The sequence below is a fragment of the Falco punctatus genome (assembly GCF_963210335.1).
Source record: "Falco punctatus genome assembly, chromosome: 1".
Lineage (NCBI taxonomy): Eukaryota > Metazoa > Chordata > Aves > Falconiformes > Falconidae > Falco > Falco punctatus.
Window position 1 is genome coordinate 69,484,895 of NC_137580.1, and position 22,689 is coordinate 69,507,583.

General features: G+C 48.9%; 1 protein-coding gene across 6 annotated transcripts in view; it reads left to right on the forward strand.

The window, feature by feature from the left end:
• CXXC4 (CXXC finger protein 4) overlaps window positions 1-22,689 on the forward strand; it is a 123,526-nt gene that overhangs the window by 23,445 nt on the left and 77,392 nt on the right. The window contains exon 2 of one of the 6 annotated variants that reach the window (XM_080379730.1): window positions 11,145-15,658. The exons of 4 other annotated variants lie outside the window; for them this stretch is intronic. In XM_080379730.1, coding sequence (XP_080235856.1) covers window positions 11,145-11,249 — 105 coding nt within the window. In that variant the 3' untranslated portion in view covers window positions 11,250-15,658. Of the gene's footprint in view, window positions 1-11,144; window positions 15,659-22,689 lie in introns of those variants that run through there. One more of the 6 variants, XM_080379734.1, reaches the window with a different exon arrangement.

Sequence of the window (22,689 nt, forward strand, 5' to 3'; positions counted from 1 at the left end):
GTGATTGCTCTTACAGAAGCAGAGGCAAAATTAAGTTCAGGCTACATTAGGTGTACAAAGATATTCATAGCAATGTACTTACTGTCTAATACCCTAATGTTGCATGTCTTGATGTGGTTTCTTTTTTTGTTTTGTCGTTTTGTTTTAAAGAACTGATGGATCTGTATATTGTAATTGTGGTGTTTTACATGTCAATTCAAAATTGTTAAAACAAACAAACAAACAAGCAAACCTGTTAATTACTGAAAATGAACAAGAGTTGATTTTTCTTTGATTTACCTGTATGGTTTTCATTTTGGATGTTGTTCCTTTGCACCATCAGATTTTTAGATTTTGCTGAAACAGTATTTATATGATGTAGTGCACATAGAGCATTTTAATTAGTGATGTTTGAAGAAGGAAATCCCTTTTCTGGCCTGTCTCTCTCCACTGCAGCCCTACCCCCCAGTTTATGCACATATTTGTCAATTGGATTATTGTCCAGTTCTAATTACCAAATTTGTGCTTTTCACAAGGTCCGGTACCGTTTTGCAGTGTGAAAATTTGTATTCCACTCTGTCTTTCATTCTCATGATGTAAAAAAAACCCCAAAGCACAAAGCGGGGGAGGTGGCAAAAAAAAGGCAGAACATACTTTTGCCATCTTCTAGGTGTGAGCACTAAGCCTAATGGAAGCATTTTTGGCATACCCCAGATAAACTTAAGAAAAATGGTAAGGCTGAAAGGGAGGCACACATACACATTCTGTCAATTAATAACAGACCCTCCCTATGAGGGAAAATACTCGCTTTTGTACAGAACCCCTGGTTTGTAAGTCCTACAATTAATGTTAAAGAATATAAAGTCTTTAAATGGGCTATATCTGTAATCAAATAATGAAGAAAGAAAGTAGTTAAATGAACATACTATTCAGGGTCGAATGCATTCAGCAAAAAGCAGTAGTGGGTCTTTGATCATGGTTAGATGCATAGCGATATCAAACAGTGGGTTCTCATGTAACAGCTAAATGTTTCAGATTTTGTTTTTATTAAATTTGGCAGTTTCACGCTGAGCTCTACTGTATTCTTAGTGAATAAAAGACAGCTCCTATGTTAGAAAGTACTCCATTTTCACAATTGCAGGGAACTAGGAGGGTTTTTTCAGAAACACAGGCCACAGAAATGTACTCCTTTCACAGTGTTCTCCTATTTCTGAACTGTGCAGTTATCTATTAAATTTTCTAATAGATATTTGTGTAAGGTGTATGTATGCTTGTGCAATTATGGAAAAAAAACAGTTTTGGAAAACAGTGTATTTATGAAAAAAATAATCACTTATGGGGCATGTACAAAACTGTATAAAGACATTCAATTTGCCCAGTAAAGTTGTTTTTGTGATATTTCTGTGTTGTTGAATAAAGGACTTTAGTATTCAAAATATCTCTCTTTTTCCATAAACAGGTTTTGTTTGTGGGATCTTAAACAAAGAAAACCTCTTTTAAAAAAAGAATCCTCAAAATGAGCAAGCAGGTCCAAATGCTGACCTCAGGCTTGCATGTGGGAATGAATGCTTATGAAGTGATGGTATAATAGCTACAAAACTAATTCCTTCTCAATTGGCAATTGATGGAAACCCCCTAAGTTGTTTACCTGAAGGTAACATTGTATTCTGGATTTTTTTAAATAGCAGAAAAAAAAAAATACTGCCTTTTTAAGACTGGGAATGTTACGTTGAGATTTTGAGGCTACGAGAAGGTTAGTGAAGTAGAAGCAAGATGGATTGCAGAAAAGCCTTCAACCCTTTAACACAGACCTCTGTGGTATAAAGAGTGGACTAGTGAGGGCGACGTGATAAATTAGCAGTTAGCTTTGTAGGGAAAAGCATACGACGGTGATATCTCATCTGTAACTCTTGCAACAAACAGTCTTGAGATTAGATCATCCCTGTTGCTGTTAGAGTATTTGGGATTACAGATACAGTTTGTGAGAGAATGATGTATCTTCGTTTTTGGTTTGCTGCTTCTCAGTTCAAGGTTCTGCTCTTTACCTGCCTCATGAACTACACAGTAGCAAAGGAAATGGTTTCCTCTTGCCATTTTATTTCCCCTTACTACTTAAAGCAGCTTCAGATAGGTGAGAAGGTTTGTGACTGTGCCGGCCTGATTTTGGTGAAATCTAGAATGTCTTTTTCTGCGAATATTCCTTTAATAAACAGAATGCCTGCTCTTAGGTGCCAAAACAGGATTTTGAAAGAGTTTGAAACATGAGGTAGGTCCTTTGGTCTGTGAGATTCCTTCAATGCCAGCTGGTTTTCCAGGGGAAGCCTTGGTCTAGCCTTTTGTTTTTGAAAGAAAGCAACAAAAGTGAAGGGAATAGAAGTGGATTTTCCACTGATCCTGTCTGCTTTCATTGAAATCCGTAAGGTTATGTGTTCTTGGGAGACGTAGGCCGCTCATTAGACAATGCCAAGAATGAATCTTGAGGTCTGTTTGAAGAGGAGGAAAAGGGCTGCCAGGTTGCTCAGGCGTAGTCAGTGATCTCTCTGGATTAAATATAGAATTCACAGGGAGGAAATACACTCATTTCATGAGATGGTCGATTTGGAAGCGAGAAGAGATCTCTGAGTTCCTATTCCTTTAATGCTTTCTCTTTCAACTTCTTTTTCCCCATGAGTATTGTTTTATACTAGTCTGAATGAAAAACGTCCCTCAGCTCTGGAGAAATACTCGCCCCAGATATGAACCTTGCAGTTTAAAACTACCTCTAGCTTTTTATAGCTTTTATTTTTTAATTTAAAAAAAAATATTAAAAAAATCCCAGACAACCAGCAGGTAATTCTTCAAAGCCCAAACTGACAAACTCATTACTGAGACTATTAAAAGGAGGGAAAATACCCTTTTGTGTGGAAGCTCAATTCTTCTAGGCTGTGTTGGACTCCATTTGGTTTTGCCACTAGCTATTTGAGTGCTGTCTTACATTTTTCCAAGGAGTAAGTCTGAAATTACGAATGGTGATACAGGGCAACATGCCTTCTGGGAGGCTTCAGTCCGCCACAGATTCCCATGGGCTTTACTAAGATAGCTTGTGAAATTGGAATATATTATATAGGTGACTTAGTTGTAAGTTCTACCTTCCTTTACTGTAAAGATCTAGCCAGTCACCAATGTATGGTGAGCTTGGATAGGTGGCCCCAAAATCTATAAAGGTAAGAAATACATCTCGGTAATAACTGCAGAACATACGATAAAGTTTGAGACCACTGGAACTATCTGAGGAAAGGAAGGTGAAGTTCAGCATCAGCAAAGACGTCGGGATCCTCCGCCACCATAGCTTTGTTTCTGTTTGCCATTTGGTTTTTAGGCTGGGTAGCTGGTTCCTTCAGCAAGGCACTTTTGCCTAAGGTAGGCAGAACAAAGGACATGCTGGTGGCAGGCTGTAGCCTGGCGAGACAAGGGTCTAGGTTGCCTAAATAAACTGCAATGTTTGGGATTTTTTTTTTCCATTGCTCTTCTAAGTTTTTGAACTATTAAAGGATTGTCAGTTTATTCTTAAGTTAATAAGCAGGAGGCATTTGTCGTGCTACTGCCTGTTCCCTGAAGAAGGGGGTTTGGAAATTAGCCTTAACGGGTTAATTTTCCAACAAACTTTGAAGGTACTACTTAGTCTAACATGACTTACCTATAAGAGAAGATGCTGTAACTGTGGGTTCATTGGTCTGTATAAGGTCCCTTTGACTTGCAGAGTTGAAGGTCTTTGCTAGAAAATAAATCAGCAGAATTCCTGCATGTGTCATGATGTCAGGCAAAGCCCAATTAATTATTCAGTGCAGTTCTCCCCAGCTTGGTTTATGATGTGTATAAGCATCCTACATTTGAGAAGAAAACACCTTTCTTCCCTCACTCCTTTAAATCTGCTGTCTTTACGGAGTTAATAACGCTAACCTTCTCACTACTTCAGGAAAACCCAGAAGGTTAGAAGGAATAGATGTCTTTTTGGCCAGACATTTTCCTTTGGAAAGAGAGAGAGAAGAGTTAGCCCAGGTCAGAAACCAGAAAGCCCTGTTGCTTGCCCAAATCTCCTAACACCGGTGTTCTCTGCATCAGGTGTATCTTGTGAGCAAAGTCCATGAATCAGCTTGGCAATCAGACACAGCCCTACGGAAGACCAACACCAAAGCAAACAGACCCCAGTGGGGGACATTCCCACCACTGCCTCCCTGGTACACGTGACACACACAAGTTTGTGCCACATCTACAACATCCCTTTCCCTCCCAAGGAAGGAAAGTTCATGCCCACAGGGAGGTGAACATCCCCTGGTCTGATGAGCAGATAGTACACTGGAGGGTTTTTAGGAGGAGAGAAGGCACCTGGACAATGACTAGAGTATCTCGACCCATGGGTCTCGTGTTAGATTCTCATTTCTAGCTGTGAGTGTCTGAGGCCACCAGGCTTTAGGAGAAATAACTGGACTGTTGAGTATCTCTAGTCTCTTACATGCCTGCATTTTAATAGTCATTCTTGGAGACTGCTTGTGAATTTGACCAGCTGATATGTTGACTGAGAATGTACTGTTTAATGTAAAATTGTAACAACTGGCTTTCAGCCCATTTTTGGAGAGTTAGTGGGTAAATAACCTGATCTAAAGAAAGCTGTCACCCACATTAGGAACTGTGAACTAATTATTGCTTTCTGATATTCTGCTCTTACTTGTTTTGCCTTTTTACCCTGATTGTTTGCATTCCTAGGACTGATTTGCCTTTTTGATGCAATGCCATGTGATCTGCTGATTAATTTTTGTGAGCAATCATAAACTCCAACCTATGGCTGACTCCGTATATTTTTATGCTACACTCCATAAACATTCATTCATTTCTTATGATTAGTGTGTGGAAACAGACTTTTACAGGCTAATAAACTTGGATTTTAACTGGATGAAGAGTTTCCTTGTGTCACTTCTTTCCTCTTTTTAAGAAAATAAATAATACGGAGACATAAAGGTGCAAACCTTGACTTGATTTAACCAGGTCTCTATAGCTATCTCCACAGGTGCTACCAGTAGTAAACTTGGAAAAACCAGCAGCAAAACCTTATTCTCAAGTTGGTTTAATTGGCAGAAACACTCCTCATTTAAAATAAAACAAACTTTCAGGGTTTAGGGCCAAGAGAGAGGGGGAAGGGAAATCAGGGGTTTTTCTTTAATTGATTACTCTGGTGCCTTCTCTCCTGTAGACCTGCTTCCTTAAGCACGCTGACATGCACAGAGCAGCTTCCAGCTGAGACCAATTAAGCAGAGCATTTGCCTCCAGTATGGCTCACTCGCTTTAGCCGGGCAATGCTCGCTGCAGCCTGTGCCCTGGTGCAGGGGCGGCTGGAGCACGCGCAGGCGGAAAGCCTCTCCGCAGACCGAGCTCTGGGGCCAGCATCCTCCCACGCTCCCGGGGTCCTGGCGCTCCCCGACCTGCAACGCATGGCAAAAGTCCAGCCAGAAAGGACTCTCTGGGTGGTGGAGGTATTTTCTCTCTTAGATGGCTAGTTCAAACTCAGACAGCTTAGAAGTGCCGATAGTAAGTGTGTGTAGTAAACAGAATATGAATTCCCATGTGAGCTGTTTAGGGCATCTCAATAGATGAGTGAGCTGGTAGTAATTGGTAACCATTTAAATGGCCTCTTCAAGGAGACCATTGGGATGGAAGAGCATTTCTGCAGGGAAAGGCAGCAGGGCTAGAAATCGGTTGGCCTGATGCCTGCACGCAACTACATGCAGCCCTCTGATGTAAAGAAGTCAGCATCCTTTCCATATGTCAGTCTGACGCATGTCACAAGCATGCATAAAAATTGTATTTTTCAAACCACTGGAGGCCCAGGGCACACACGTGACCTTAATCTCGCCAAAGAGCGTGCAGGAATTTGATAGCTGAAGGAGGGCTGATGCTTTGTCAGCTTTCAGGCCTTGGACACGAGCGGTGAGATCGAGTATCGCTGAACTGTGCAGCTGGGTGAGACAGGACCCAGCCTCCATAGCACCAAACCCACCAGAGGCACAGCCACCCTAGCCGGGGACCTCTGGGGCACACCCGTCTGGCCCCTGCTTTTCATGTCCTAGTTTTGCTGGAAAGAGTGACTTTTGTAAGATGGGAACGATCCCAAGGCAATCTCACCACAAAGATAAAGTGTGAGCAGGATTATTAGCTGATAGGTTTTTTCCCTGTTGCGACGCAGCACACCTTGCTCCAATAACCAGCTAAACCTGCAGCAGCTGGAAGAAGAAGGGAAGCTGGGGAGAGCTGCAGCTCCCCCAAGCCAGGCAGAGGAAGAAGTTCACTTGCTCACTTTTTCTTTGTTGTGTTGTGTTTGGGGTTTTTTTGGGGGTGGGGGTGGTTTGGTTGGGTTTTTTCCCCCTTCCCCTGTATTTCCTTTCTGTAGCTGCTCCCTTCTCTAGTTGTGTAGTAGCTGTGGCTCCTACCGGCTGGTCCCCAGCTGTGGTGTTCAGGTCCCAGGAAGGCGGTGGGGCTGCAGCTGCCTGGTGGCCTGAGCTCCCGGAGGCTGGAGCACCTGCAAGGTAGGTAGTGCACTCGGGGTGCAGAGCAGCGAGGGTGGGAAGGTAGCAGTGCTCTGGGGTTGCTGTTCTCCTGCCTGTGCCAGCAGTTTCCACGGGGAAATCATGGAGCATGATGGCCCAAAGCAGTTGATGCTGGACTTTCCACATCCCCAGCATGGCAGGAGCAGGAAGACAGTGAAGGTTGCAGTGGTGGCTGTGAATACATAGGCTCCTTCTGCCTTAAGATGCTGTTGCTGACCAAATCTAGGGGGACTTCTAAGGGGCAGAGAATAAGAGGCGTGCTTGATCCATCACTGGTGTGTCCTAAACCTTCCCCTGCCAGAGCTGAGGGTTCTGCAGAACAGGTTAAAATAAGCCAGGCCGTAGCTATTTTTTTGCCTAATTATTATCTTGGGAACAGCCGAGTTGGTTTTGCTAGGACTTTGAAAGCACACCAAGCTCAAGGCAGACATGGAGCTCAAGGCAGATGCCTCACCTGGAAGCTTTCAGCCTGCAGGATTAAAGGTCTGAATAAAGCTACAAACTGCCGAAGATGGGACGTTGTAATAGGCACTTTAGGTGACACAAACTGCAGGTGTTGCCCCCGGCTTTGCTGGGAATAAAGGAGGGAGCGAAAAGGGCATTAATTCTGCAGCGCTGCGTGGGGAGACCCAGGCTGGTTCTGCACCAGTGAGGCTGCAGGGTGGCAGCCAAGGTGGATTAGTGCTTTTTGGGTAGGCATCCCCACAGCATAGAACACCACTTGTGTGATGGAAAGCACAGCTGCTGGGCAAGCCACGTGGGTGGCAATGGCTCCTGGTGCAGAGGTAGCCCCAGCCAAACAGTTGCCCATGGTTGCTAAATCGTGCCCCAGGGAGCAGGCCGGTGAGATGCTTGCCCAGCGTGTGTGCTTTTGCCACGGTTTCTGTCTCTGGCTCGACTGAAAAGAGAAGGCAGCCCAGCTCGTCACCTGCCTGCCCCGGCACGCTGTACATAGAGGCAGGTTATATCCAGGACGGTTGTTTAAAGAAACCTCCCAAGGGTGATGGCAATGCTATGGCAGAGCTGTGCTGGGGTGTGCTGTGCCCCCCTCCTCACCGCTCGGGCGTGAGCCACCACTGTGTTTTGATGCGATGCTCCGTGCTGCTGTTCTGACACATTGCCGCTCCCACTGCAGTCACTGCGTTTCTTTTCTGCTTTATGTTAAAACAAGGAAGGTGTTTAAATATTTATTATCGCTAGAAACTCCAGAAGCCAAGTTTCATTTGTTTAAGCAACTGGGATTTTTTTTTTCCAATTGTCAGTAATAATTCATTAATTATCATTTTAAAGTTGTTGTTGTTCTCTGTGCAATGTGTCACCTTCCCACTGACTTGGTGGCAATCTGCACTAGATGTGGGATGCACAGCACCGTGGTTCTTGCTTCTGTGGGTTGTCACTGTTCCTTCAAACACCTTCTCCTTAAAATGGGTGTTGGAGTTCCCGGTGTCTGTTGTACCAAAGAGTTTTGGGTTTTTTTGCTCTTTCTGCAAGTTATTTTTTGTGTCTGAGTGCCTTCTGCTGTCATTACCACACCTGCAGAATTGGGGTCTGTTCCTGCCCTTCTGCAGATGCAGGAGGCAAATCTTGTGTGGCTTTTGGCACCCAGGGATGCTGCATTTGGTTGTTGCTATTGGATGAGCATTTTTGCTCACCCTGGTGGGTGCACTGAGCTGTGCCAGGCCTCGGTGATCCTTAACACAGGCTCTAAGCATCAAAGCAGTATAGCCTGGAATACAGAGCCGTGCAAAAGCAATCTTGGTGGCCATGGCAGGCTGGCGTTTTTCTTACTCTAAATGCAGAGCGTTGCTTGCTTTCCCCTGCTTCTGCCTGCAGATGAGGGAGGAGGTGGCTGGGGAACAGCAGGCTGCACCCATGAGAAATGGGAATGGGAAACTTGCACTGGCAAATGCTTCTTGTTTGTTTTTTTTAGCCCAGAACATGAAGATTGTCTCTTGAATTCCCTTTTTCCAGTGCCTTTCCATCGAACACTGTTGATACTGTTTGTGCTTTTGCCACTTTTGCTGGGGAAGACTGTCCCAAGGGAGCAAAGCCGACCAGGGACATGCCTGTGCCTAATGCCACCATTGCCATATTCCTATAGATCATGGCTGAGCTGGGTTCCAGTGCTGCCAATGGCCATGGAAACTGGGTGGCAGGCTGCTCAAGGCTGTGCCCTAACTGGGCTGTCCAAAACCACTGCTGGGAGCTGAGGAGAAGGCAGGGAAAGAGTCACCTGGGTTGGCAAACCTGCTTTTGCCTGTGGTAACTGCAGGTTTGGAGTCTCCGTGGTGCAGCCCATGGGGTTGAGAGGAGAAACAACTGCTTCTCTGGCCTAAAACGTGCCGCTGAGCCGCGTTTGCCAGCTCCTGACTTGCTTGGGAAGGGCAGCAGCTGCCAAGCTGGAAGGTACAGGGCTGTCCTAGTCTGTACAGATGGGGCTTCTCTGCTCCTGGAGCTTGGGGTCAGGGACACTTCCAGGCAGAGGGGCAAGGGCAGAAAGAGATACCTGTGTGGGCACGTTCTGATGCACACGCTTACAGACATGCCTGCACTTGCTTCTGTGCCCATGTCCCAGCCAGCCCGAGAGCACCAGCCACAGCCCAGAGACCGTCTCCGCTGTCGAACCCATTGGTGCCACCATGTCCTAGAGCATTTGCACTTGCTTGTCTTGTGTGTGGGCATGTGAGTGTCAACAGGTAGTGCTGGGCTGGAGATCAGGTTTGCTATTCTGGCTATTTTTTACTTCTTAAAAGATGCACCATGCAATTTGGCTCTGTTCCTGCTCCTTCCCTTCCTCTTCCTCCCTTCCCCTCGACTGAATGGCCCCATAACCCCATTTCCTTATGGGGAGAAAAAGAGGACAGACCAAGAAAAAGTTTGACCTTGATTAGTGCAGCCAAGCAATACCATCAGGTCTGGCCTCCCTGTCCCTGGAAACCCACACACCGATATTGCAGCAAGTCAGGGAGCTCCCCCCCAAGGTATTTCTGCTGGCACCCCCCAGTTTGCTGCTGGAGCAGCTGGGACTGCACTGGAGTAACGGCAAGTGTAGCAGGAGCTGGGCTCATAAGTTTTTTTCGGGGGGTGGGGAGTTGTCAAATTTTGCCTCCTTTCCATGGGACAGAGCTTTGCCTTTGCCGCAGCAACAGCTCGTGGGAGATGCTTTCTGGGAGGCAGGGCAAGCTGCAGGAGTGGGGGTGAGCTGCCAGGGCCCTGCGGGATTCATCGCCTGGATAACACATGGCCAGAGTTCAGCCCGAATGGCCGGCTCGCGTTGGGTGGTCACAGGAGTGATTTGCTGAGAAGGGCTAAGATGAATTGCTTCGCCTCCCAGTGGCCCAGGAGCGTGGACAACCCCAGCCCATCGGTGCCTCTGGTTTCTGCTGCCCTTCACCAGGGGTCCCCACCTCGTGGCAGAGCTGCCCCCAGGAGGGAGCCCGGCTTGGGGTCAGGACTGTGAGTGCCACCGGCACATCCAGCGGAGCTGTGGTAGTGAAGGAGAGCTTTTGGTGAGGGTGCATTAGCCAGGGAAGGAGTGCTGAAACACTGCTTAAAACATGCACCCCCACAACAGAGGCATGGCAGCTTTGGGGGGTAACCCCCAAAGAGCCCTGTACTGAAAAAAACCCTGAGCGCAGCCCTAACCGAATGCATGCAAGCGTCGCTGGCTGTGCTGGGAAACGTGCTGTCAATCTGTCCCCCATCCCTGCATCAGAGGAAGGTGGTAGCGCTGCAAGGAGAGGACGTCGGAGAGGAAAAAAGCCTGACAAGCGCTGCCTGGGTGCATACGGAGGAACCAAGTGTGGGGGGGCTGGGTATGTGGCCATGCTCCTGTGGGGGCATCTGGGCTCCTGGCCCTTCCCACTGCCCCAGCTGGGCTCTCCTCACTTGTCACAGCCGCCCACGCTGAGCACCTGCCTTTCCCTCTCCCCTCAGGAGGTGAAGTTGCTCCTCACAGTCCTTCCCAGTGGCCGAGAGCCCAGTGGGGTGTAAGGGATATGGCCACATCTCCAGGCAAGGCCCTGCTGGGACGTCCTGCTCCAGCCACGGGACTGGCACAGGGGAGCTGCGGAGTGACACAGCGCACGCTCTGCCTCTGAGGCGCTGCGCTGCATGGTGCTGCTCTGGGCTCTCTCTTTCAGGTTTTGGTCACATTGTTGCTTCGTTCCTGTTCTCATGGACACCTGTCACAACCAGCTCTCAAGCTGTGTTTTACATCAACTCTTGCCGGGCCCACAGAGCCGTATGCAGCCCCTAGGCAGGGCACTGGAGGAGGATCTGGGGGAGCTGCAGTGGTGTCCAAGTGGCATGGTGGGGACTCCCTGGGCCAGAGTGGAAAAGAGGACCTCAGCCTCCACCAGGCACTGGCAGCCTCTTTCCTAGAGCATGCGTGGAAAGCCCAGAGCTGTGCAGCAATAAATGGGGAGGGAACTGCTCCTGTGTGGTGGCCACCTCCCATGCTGGTGCCTCTTCTGCACTATGGGCTTGACCTCCGGCTTCTTGCCCATGTACCAATCCAAACAAGTATTACTGTCTTTGCACCGGCCACTACCGAAGACCAGCACCCCTCTCCTGCTCCCTTCCCAGGTCCTTGGAGCACAGGCCACTGCCGTAGCCGGCAGGGCTGCAGGCAGCAGCGTGCCTTTGCCTGCACGTGCAGGGGAAGGGGCTGCCAGCTGCTCCCAGCGTTGAACCATCGACCTGCACTGAGCAGCAGAGAGTACAAGCGGGCTGATTTGCACCAGTGTGGCTTCCCTTAGAGACACCAGCTGGTTTCTAGTGAGTAGATTTAACTGTGTTTCCCTTAACAATGTGGTCGTATAATGCCCACTTTTGAAAAGGTCACGCTTACTGGAAAAGTGATTTTTCTATTCAGGTGCCGATGGTGTTTCCATTGCACATGAGTGTTGCAGGGTGGACCTGTAGTCTAGGCTTACTTCTGGTTCTGCCTTCATCCAGGAGCATCTCCTCATCAACTGTATTTCAGATGCTGGCAGCAACTGGGGTAGGAGTAATTTGCTGGGCTGGGGTGTTGCTCAGCAATGAGTGGCGGGTGACAGCTATGATCGAAAGGGACATTTATTTGCCTTTAGGATGGAAGGGACATGACACCTCTTGTCAAATCCCATCTTTGCAAATTTGGGCTGTGAGGCAATAAGGCAGAGGCCATGGCAAAAGGTCAGACAAAGCAGTGCTCTGCCTAGGCAGGCCTTTGCCCAGGTGCTACAATGGCACAAACACGGTGCAGGATAGTGGCAAGTGTGAGGAGCAGCTGGTTCACCTTCCACAGGCTGCTCCCCTCAGCAGCTCAAGTGGTTTTGCCCATTAATGGCTTACACACTGCTTCAATATATGCACACTTGATTTTACACCTTGGTGATACTTTATACCATGAGAGTTACTCATGAGGCCAAGGGATGCTTCATGTGTTGCTTTCTGGTTTGGTGGTCCCCCACGTGGGTTTTCACTGCTTTGGAGGCTTGAGAACTGGAGGTGTGCAACCCCTCTGAAATATGAGTATAGATTTTTTTAAATGGATTTTAAAAATCTCTATTTAAATATGGACTCAGATCTGTAGTTGAGCCATGGTGGTCAACACAGAGTGAAACAATGTGAACTAAAAGTGACCATCGGCTGTAGGCTGTAAGGGACTCCCACAACCTGCTCTGCTGCTGTAAACATAAAGACAGGAGACTAAATGGATCAGGAAAACACAAGTGAGTGACTTCCATGCCCAGGGGGGTGAATTGTGCTGGGCTGCAGCCCAGCACCTGCCCCATCCTGGATGTCAGGGTTAGGTCCCAGGTGTCAGGTTAGGTCCTGGGTGTCATTCCTGCCGCTCCCACTGCCAGCGACACTAAGGACACCCCATAAGGCTGTGGCACGCATGCAAGCCCTTCTCTGGGCTTTTCCTTCTTTGGCCCTGCCTGCGCTGCCGAAAGCAGCCCATCTTCAGCATTCATGGAAAAAACAAGCCTGCAGTTTACAAAGACCCACTCAGCTCCTCTTTTCCCATCAGTAAACTCAGTATAACCAGCACTTCGCACCATTACACCTCCTTAGAGATGCAGAAAACACATAGGTTGTTTGTTTTCACATATACCTACCTAATTGATGGGTTGAGAAAGGGGAGGCGGGAAGAGAACTTCAGCCCTATTAAACTGCTGGGAATTGCGTGTGTTAGATTAGAAATGTTTGTATTATAAATACTGTGAGGGGCTGAGGCAGTGAGTGAGCTAGCTCTCGGCATTGGGATAAAGCTGCCGGTGATGGTCGAGCCCTTAATAAGCATTTGCATTTTTCTGGATGCAGGGGATAGATAATCCAAACTACACGCCTAGAATTTAGCTCCTGTGGCCAGTGGCAGCATTGCCTCTGTACTGGGACCCAGCCTTAGGCAGCAGGGCTGGGATGTGCATGCATCCCTGCCTTGCCTGCCTGGTCCCCCGCTCCAGAGGAGCTGTTGGTGAGCTGCTCCCTGGCTGTAAATACCAGCAATCTTTGCAGGTAGATTTTTAAGTCTAGAATTGAGCTTTGCAGCTCTGATCTATTTATATACCATGTGTGAGGCAGAAGTATATCCAGGTGAATTTTTTCAGGGTCCAGAGAGATTTGAGGCTTATTTATAGATGGGCATAAGAAAAAACCCTTCAAAAACCATCCAGAGGGTTTTTTTTCTTTTTCTTCTCCCCCCTCCCCCCACCGCCTTTATGGCTCTGTACAATGCTAATGCTGAACCAGGAGAGTGGCTGAAGCAGACCCACGCAAGTGTCTGAAAAGCCATGTTCACATTTCTTAGGTAGCATTGATGGATCTTTGTTTCTGGGAGTGGGACTGCATCCTGTGGGGTCATGGCACCTGCAGAGAAAAGCAGAGTTATTACAGAAAACAGAACCAAACAGATCTCGCTCTGTCTTCTCCTCATTTCAGGGGATTGTGGTGAAATTTGGATGGTCAAACCCTCCTTTTTGGAGCTTTTTGCTTTTATCCTGACAGATGGGCCTGACACCATGCAACCATACAAGGTTAGAGATGGCTCTCTGTGCTTCTCCCCAGGCCCACATCCTTAACTGTGGGCTGCAGCCCCCATCCCCTGCCTCCAGCTCAGGCCAGACAAGCAGTCGAGGGCATTTCGGAGGGTTGTCAGGTGGTTTGGGCCGTGCTAAGTGAAGTGTGCAGGGGGGAGAGGGGGAGAAGAGAATTACTAGGGCTGCGTGCCAGTTCTTCAACCTCTGGTAGGGTGACAACCTTGCAAGGGCAGCAGAGCTAACCGTGGCTAAAACGGATCCTCTGGGGTGGTGACTCTCCACTTGTCATCTCCAGCACAGAGCTGAACTCAGCCTGGCTGCCTGTAAAGCCGGGGGAGCGTATACATGGATTAGTGATTACCTTTCCCCTAATAAAAAAGAAAAAAAAAAGGGGAGAGCGAGAGGTCCTTTAGCAAGTTATTGCTTTTATATGCCGCACCTCTGTGCACTGAGCTGAGACAGCTTCCTCTGTGCATTCAACTGAAAACAAAGAGTGAGAAGGAGAATGAAGCAGCAGGACGCAGCCTTCCCTGGCGCTCAGACCTGAGCCTCGCATCGGTGCCTGCCTGCTCCTGCCTGCCTCCTGCCTGCCTCTGCCTGCGGGGGGGGCACAGCCCGGGGGGGGGGCTGCAGGGGGGCACCCCCACCTTCTGCACCTCTGAAAGAGGAAGAGGAAAGGACAACAGGGCTCAGTTATGCAATAACTAACAAAAAAATAAATAATAAAAAAAAGCGCATCCCCCGACCCTCAAAATTAATAATAATATATTATTAAAACCACCACTCGGGATCACTCAGGCAATGATTTCAATGTGCATAAACCAGTCTAAAATGGAGAGTGTTGCAGAACCACGATCGGGTGTCGCTTAGGTAAAATGGGTGCGTTATCTGCAGTAATATAGCAATCTCACTCTTTCACCTCCACCGCTCCACTGGCATGGAGGCAACTGCACAGACAATGTGCCATCCCTCGCTCCCTCCACTTTTAATCCCCCCCCCCCCGTCAATCTATGCAATTTTCTGTTAATAAAAAAATAAGAAAGGAACTAAGCTCTTCCTCAGAAATCTAGACATTAGCATACTCGCCCTAATACTTTAATCCCCATCATTGTTTATAATCGGGCTACACACAAGGTTACGTGCGGCGCCGACTGATTTATGAATATATACGTGTGTTTATATATGTATTTTGTTTTAATTGAAACGGCAACATTTAGGTTCCACCTTAACAGTGCACCTTAAAAGATTATCTCGGTTATTTCACAGGCACCGAGCCGGCACTAATAGTCCAAGGCAGATATTGAAAAGCAGCACAGGGCCAGGCAGATCTATTAGAAATTCCCATCCACGCGCCTCATACATATTGATTTCTGACACCAAGCAGCAGTGAAAGCCCCCGTGGGAATAATATATTTAGCAGGGTTCGCTGCGAGGAGGTCACAGAGTGCATACAGATTAGCTACAGAGGACCAAGGCACTAGTGTTGGAGCCAAATGCTAGATTTTGTATCATTTTAATCTGAACTTTTATAATCCTTTTAGTTCTTCTTTCTCTGGATGGCAGAGGAAAGGCTCCTCTGCACGTATCATGCATCTTTTTTTTTTATTATTATTCTTTATTCCTCCTATAAATGTGCAAATGCTGTTGTAATGGGAAGGAATGCACCCTTAGCATTAGCAGGGAGAGGGCAAACAGATTTAGGGGTTTTATATAGGTGCGTGTGCACATATGCATTTTATATATATATATGTGCCTGCTTGTGGATAATAACGGTCATTTCAACTGGAGACATCTTTATTTGAAGGTTTCCTTCCATGGGGGGGTGGGAGGGGGCGCCTGTAAATCTCAGGCTCCCGCTTTAACGCGCAGAAATAAAGAACCGCCCTAAGACCTTCTTTTATTTCATTTTTATCCCGCAGCTTAATTGAGCAGAAGTTGCATTTATGCTGTTGAGCCTCGGAAACCAACAACAACAACAACAGAAATACCTCAACAGTTTTAATTACCGTTCCGCGGGGGCTGCGGGGGAGGCCCTGCCCGCTGGCTGTGCTGGCGCTGTGCGGGGCAGGGGCGGGCGCTGTGCGGAGCGGCGGGGCGTTGTGCGGGCACTGTGCGGGGCAGGGGCGGGCGCTGTGCGGGGCGAGAGCGGGCGCAGTGCGGGCGCTGTGCGGAGCGGCGGGGCGTTGTGCGGGCGCTGTGCGGGGCGAGAGCGGGCGCAGTGCGGGGCGGGGGCGGGAGCTGTGCGGGGCGGGGGCCGTGGCTGGCGCGGTGCCAGCGGCGCGGGGGGCGGCTCGCAGTTGACACACTTTGACACCAGAGTGAAACGCGCCCCGATAACAAAGGAAACCGGGAGGTTGCAGCTACACAGACACAAAAGCTCACGGGCGTCTTGCGGGAGAGAGAAACACGCTGGCTCCCCCGTGCCCCCGTTCCCCCCCTTTTTTTTTTCTTCTTTCATTTTTTAGGGAAAGTTCCCCGTGTTTCCCGAGAACCGGCCAATATTCCCGCCCGGCTCCAGCCCGCCGACGCGAGGGGCGGGTTTGGGCTCATCGCCTCGAATAATTAACCCCAAACCTGTCCCCGGCAGGGGACCCCCCCCCAGCGTCGCCGGGGGAGCCCCCGGGGCCCGGCCCGCCGCGGCCCTGGCTGCTGCGGGAGCGCTGCGGGAGCGGTGCGGACCGGTTGCTGCCCCGGGGGCGAAAACTCATTTGAGGCTCGTTTTCTAATTTGCAAAATAAGAGGGAGGAGCAGCTTTTGCCGCGCCTATAGTCACTCCAGGCGGCAAGGTGCTGCACCTCGGGCTAGGGGAGGCTGCAAGCGCTGCCTCGGAGACGAGAGTTGTCTCTCTCTTTTCTTTCTTTCTTTTCTTTCTTTTCTTTCTTTTCTTTCTTTTCTTTCTTTTCTTTCTTTTCTTTCTTTTCTTTCTTTTCTTTCTTTTCTTTCTTTTCTTTCGTTCTTCATTTATTTATTTATTTATTTATTTATCTATTTATTCTTTTTAACTCTTTGGACCTTGTTTTTCCTACTTAGAGGTGCTCCTGCCCCGGTGGAGCGGCGGTCGGGATGTCCTGCAGGAAGAAACCCGTGAGCCTGCAAGAGATGCTGGGAAAGCAGGGGCGTCAAAAAAGCCCTGGTGGGTGCTGGCATGCTCCCCGGGGCCTGGGGAAGGCCCCCCGCCGCCCCAACACCCCCTTCCCCCCGCCGGGGAGCGGGGACCGCCAGGTGCCCCGGCGCAGGGACAGCGGGGGCTGCCTTCGCGGCCGGGCTGCTGGGGCAGCGTGAGGGCCCCCGGCTCCCCGACGGCTTCGGCTGCCTCCGGCCCCCACCTGCCCCTGCAAGGCCGCGGGAGGGCGGCCCGGGACCCGCTTTCCCCCCGCCGGGCCACCCAGCCCCGGGGACACACGTACGTTCCCCAGCCTGTGGGGTCTCTGCGTTTGTCAGAGGTGGGAGGGGGTCCCCGTGGGGCGGCGGGGGGCCAGGGGGTGCCTGGGGACAGCCGGGGTGCCCACTGCCAGCCTCCTCTTCCCCACCACCTGGGTCGTGGTGCCAGCGCAAAGGGCAGGTGCTGGCCGGGGGCCTTCCCCAGCAGAAGGACATTGAGCAGCTTGGTCCTCCCCATCCAAAAACTGAATTTACACCCACTTCGGCCCCTCACGTGCATCTCAAAGCTCTTTGCAAGGTGTTTCTGCCTGGAATGGCAAGCAGTAATGTCATACGTACCTTCACAGTTGACTACTTGAACACAAGATTTATTTTCAAGGGTGGATTGTCTGCTTGGTTCTTGATACATAAAAGTCCCAGACCAGATCGACATGGGAAGGGTGACATCAGTCACCCCTTTGCTGCTTACCTGCAGCCTCCATGGGCACCCGGTTGCCAGCTCTTTGGCAGTGGGCACTTCTGATCCCATGGGTGCTAGCCCCTGTGGGCTCCTTACAGACATACTTACTGTTGATCTTGTCTTTGCATGCCTCCTGAGAGCAAAGATTAATCTGCTGCTTCCTGGGTTTCTGCATTCAGGAGAAAGGTTCATAAGCTATAAGGAAAGTGCAAACCAGCCGTGCTGTGACACGAGAGAACAGAGCTCTCCTTTCCTTGTCCTTCAAAAGCGCAATGGTTATGAGCACCTCAGCATAGCATCACGGTTTTGTCTTGTTCCCTGCTAAACCTTCCCAGGCACTGGCCTTGATGACCCTTCCAGGGACTGCTGGCTAGCACCCACCTCTGTTAGCACAAGTACCCATTTATGGACGGGGCTGTGCTGAGCTTGGCTTTCATAAGTGGTCCAAAACTGCAGTGGCACAGATCTCCCGGCTTGTGCAATGCACTCTCTTGAAAATGCCCTTTGCATCACATCTGTGCTCTCCAGGGGCACCCAGCTGCAAACTCTGTGGCAATGGGTGCGCCTAGTCCCAAGGGTGCTGAGCTGCAGTTAATGTACCCTCCTGTCCTAAAGGTGAGGTCTAAAAGAATGGCACCAACGGTCAGATCTGTACGAGACCAAGGCGGCTGTCCTCTGAATCCTCAGGTTAAAAACCCAGGGCTGCTTTCCCAAGGCTCTGAATGAATCTGTCACCTCGCCTCGCTCTGTGATCCCCCGACCGGGCTTAAGCTGAATGCCAAAGCTCTTTAGGGGGTATGGGGTACATCTTCCCACCCGAGCACTGCATGGGTTGCTGTCAGTGGCCACTTGTGGTTACCACCAGTATGTCCACAACCTTCTTATAAGAGCTTTGGGGGCATTTTTAGGGCCTTTGCCGTGGCTCTAGTAAAAAATGTAAGAGCTGTATAACAAGTGTAATCTGAATGCTCTGTCCAGCTTTGGGTTTGAGAGAAGGGATAAAAATGGGTGCCGGCTGAGGAATATCAATGGCAATTTCCACAAGAAATATAGATGCTCTTTGTGGATTATGGGAACCTTAGGTCTCCTTAAGCAGCTCCAGCAGTCATGGGGGAGGCTGGCAAGACTATGGTTTTATTGACCAGCTGCATTTAGCCACTTGTCTCTGTTTTGGGCAGTCCCAGTCAGCCCTGTACCCTCTCTCCAGAGAGAAAATAAGCCTGAGGCAGGAAAAGACATACGTAAGCTTAATTGTGTCCGAGTGGCTTTGGTTTCTTGCCTTCTGCTTTGTACTCTTGGCAGTGTGAGCAGTTCTTCACTGGGACGGACAAACTTTTTCCATCTCTTGCTGCTGTTGTTTAGTTTGTGATGCAAAGAGGCTCTGGTATTTCTGTTGCAGATTTAGTAAGTTAAAATCTCGCGGTGCACCTGTCACAGTGCGCTAGCTGGCAAAAATGAATGGCTGGTCAAGCCTTCCACAGACAGCAAAATAAACCAACCTTCTGGAAAAAAGCCAATGGAAAATGCCATAAAATCGGAGCTCTTGTTAAATCAGTGTGGCTCATGGTGCTGCTCCATGTACGTGATACGTTTGTGCCATGGTAGGAGATACCTGTTTAGGTAATCTGACAAAAAGAAGGTTGACTATCAGCTTGTTAACAATAACACTGTAGATGGCCCATTGCATCTCCTGCCTCAACAAAACCCACTTCTGAACAATGTCAATACATTTATTCATGCTTCTTACGGTCAGCTTCAATGACTGGAACTGTATCTGAACTGCTAGACCTGCCCTGGAAGACTTAGAATGTGGTCACCATCCAGTCTTCATGTGTCTTCCAAACATGATGTTTGCTCTGTGGTGTTACGAATTGGAATGAAGCAGCCAGTGTGCTCTGTGCTTCTTAAAAGGCTGAGCTATGATGGGAGCAACAAACCTGCTTCATTTGAATCCCTCAGCCACCATCGGATCTTTCATGATGCATTTTAATTAAGAATAATCTCTTTAAATGGCGACACTAGCAAAGAATGTCCAAAAATCTCTTCATCAGATTCAACCTCCCATACCATAATACCTGGCATTTATTATGAGTTGTGCTTGCTTGAGCCATGTTATGATATTTTGCAGAAGAGTTTGGTAGAAGCTGTGTCCAGCCCAGTCCTTTGGCATTTGGAAATCCTAGGCCCACGTTACATCTGCACTGCCGGAGAGGTTATTCAGTCAAGCAGCTGCCTGGAGCCAAATCCCACCTGCAAAATCTGGTCTTTGTCTGACCTGGAGCTCAATGCTTGGGTACAATGCATGTGTTACCAAGGCCCTCACTTGTCAAATAAAATATTTATAAACCCTTGATTATCTTTGTCAAGGTAAAAGGCTGGGGTTTATCCTCTGTTGTTTGCTACTGGATACTTTAAATTAAATTACAGCTGAAAAAAACCATACTCATTGACCTTAGAAAACTAGTGGAAAGGGTGCCTGATGCAAAAGTGTTTAGGAATGGGAGCCTTTACAGCAGCTGCAGGCTTGATCTGTATCAATAAGAACACTGGATGGAAAACCATATTTTAGGTTTATATACTACCTCAGACGCCTGGCCACAATTTTTCATTTACCTGGCCTCCAGCCCATCACCAGTCCATCCATGCACCACTCAAAGAAAACTGCTACCAAGAACCTGGGGCCTGATCCCCCTCAGATCTTGAATTTTTTTGTTTGTTTGTTCGGATTTTTAAGACCTCCATCTAAGTGGCAGACAGAGCCAGCATACTGAGGTGAGGTTGTTGCTGGCCCTTGGCCAATCTCTTCTACACAAGTGCCCCGTTTCCTTCTGTGTCTGGAGGAAACGACTACTCACTCCTATGTTGTGGTTGTCAAACTTCACGCTTTGTCCTCCCACCTTGGTGCTCCCCTGGAGCACTCTTTGTGGCTCCTTAGCAAGAACAGTGCAAATCATTGAAAGTGCCATCTGCTTCATCTGCCTAAAGATTTCTGGCTCCCTGATGGCACAAGCCCCATGCAATATTTCCTTGGGGCCACTCTTGAACTAGAGGTGCACCTGGAGAGGTGCCACAGGAGAGGAAAAGCTGCTGGTGGTGGGTATGGTCAGGAAGCTCCTGGTACTCTAGCTGGGAACGGGTCCTTGTCAGTAGTGAGAAAACTTGTATGCAGACCCTTTATCAGCTGCTCTGCAGGGATTGAAGTCTGTCAAGGGAGGGAGACTGCTGAGGTCAAGGCTGGGTGGGAAGGCTGGGGGCATGCAGGGTGGTCCGGGGAGCAGGTGGGAAGCCTGGCTGCTGGTGGTGGTTGTGATGTCCCGCTTCCCATGCTGCTGGTGGGCTAGCAGCAGGCACTGGCTTTGGCATGTGTTTCTGAGGCTGCTTCTGCAGGAGGAGCTGGTAAGTCAGCAGAAGACCCAGAACTGGAGTGTGTGGGTTTGACGTCATTTCTGTCAGCAGCCTTCACACGGCTTGTGAGGTCACTTCTCCCTGGGAAGCTGATTGCCCAGCAGCAGACCCAGGACCAGAATACATGGTTTTGAGGTCCCTTCTGTCAGAGCAGCTCATAGACAGCTGACAGCAGGGGACCGAGGCATGAAGTTGTGTGGTCACTCTTCATTGGGCAACTGTTTGGCCGATGGCAGGCACATTCCTGGAGTATGTGGCCATGGCATTACGCAGGAGTGACAGCTGTCATGCCAGCAGGACTGCGGCCCTATCTGGGGCCCACACCAGCTTCCTGCAGTTGCTGAGGGCTATTTCTGGCACTGGAGTGGCTCCTGATGCCTGGGCCAGTTTGGGATGGGTTGCCAGCCGTCCTCTCTCCCTGTCAGGTCCTGTCACGGCTCTGGTGGCTGATGCCTTGCTGTGCACCCAAACATGTGAACAACAAAGAGGTCTCTCCAGAATCCATGTCTTTCTATGCTGTTGTGCTTGGTGTCATCCACATGCTGCAATGCACCTTTCCCCTGCTTCTTGTTTTCCCCTCCTTCCCCCAAACTGTTAAAACCTGGAGGGCTGCGGGCTACGCTACGCGATGGGTGGGTTATGGGTGACACACCAGGATGTACCCAGCCTGTGACACCACAACAGTGATCAGGTGTGGCATTGCCCCTTGGAGAGCAAGGCCAAGGGAAAACAGCAGTCAGTAGGGGGGTGCAAGCTAACCTTACTCTCTCGGAGGTCTCGTCCCAGTGAGGCAGGAATTAATACATTCTTCTTTGTCTTTTACTGACGTGGTGGGAGTTTGATGGCTGCTTCCTTAGGCCAGTCCTTGGTTGACTGATTTTAGCTAAGATGGACAAAATTCTATCAATGCTTGTACTAAGGCAACATTTGTTTCCTATCCAGTGCTGTAATTAATCTCAGATACAAGTGGCCTGAGCTTTTCTGGCATATAGATATGATCTCTTAAGCACCACGTTCCTGAAAGATGCTTTTAATCGTCAGGAAGAGTAAACATTATCTAACAAAACTGGTCTAGTCACAGGTCCCCACAAGTATATTACAGTCTCTGAAGGGCTGCATGTTTTTTGTGGGAGTTTTGTTGCATTTGGGTTTAGTTTTTTATTTATTTATTTTATTTATAATTTTTATAGTGCAGACCTGAATGCTGTTTGCATAATTTCCAATCAAACAAAGATCTCTTATGTTTTTAGGAAGTAGACTCTGCTCAGGATTTCTGTGTCTTGAAGAGGGAGTCCCCACCAGATACTATCAAAATCTCTCAAACTAGTTTTTAATTTCAAGGTCTTGGGATAATCTAGAGATGTTCCTCCTCGGTGCAGACCACTGTTGCAACATGAATGCAACGGGCTAAGTCTAAGTTTCTGCATGGAAGAGGAGAGCAGGCAGCGGAGCAGAGAAGGCTGCATAAGTCCCTGCTCCTCAGACCCTGGCTTTGGAAGAGCTGCACCATGGCTGGATTCACATCAGGCTTACGCTTAAAAGCATCTCCACACCGGCCAGCTTCCTACTGTTTATACAGCTGGGTTGTAACACACCAAGCTTGTACTGGGCTTTTGTCTCATCACGTGGTAAAAAGCTGAGGTTTGGTGGTATTTCTTTTGGCACGCTACCTCACAGCTGGGATATCTGAAAATGAGCAGCGTTGGTAATGGAGGAGTACCCTGTTCACATGGGCATCCCACCCCTTCTGGTTTCAAAGTACCAGCTTGTTTCGTACCCACATATTTATATTTGCTATACATCCATACATTTATAGACATCCATATATAGATACATTTTATTGAGCGGTTCTAAGAGA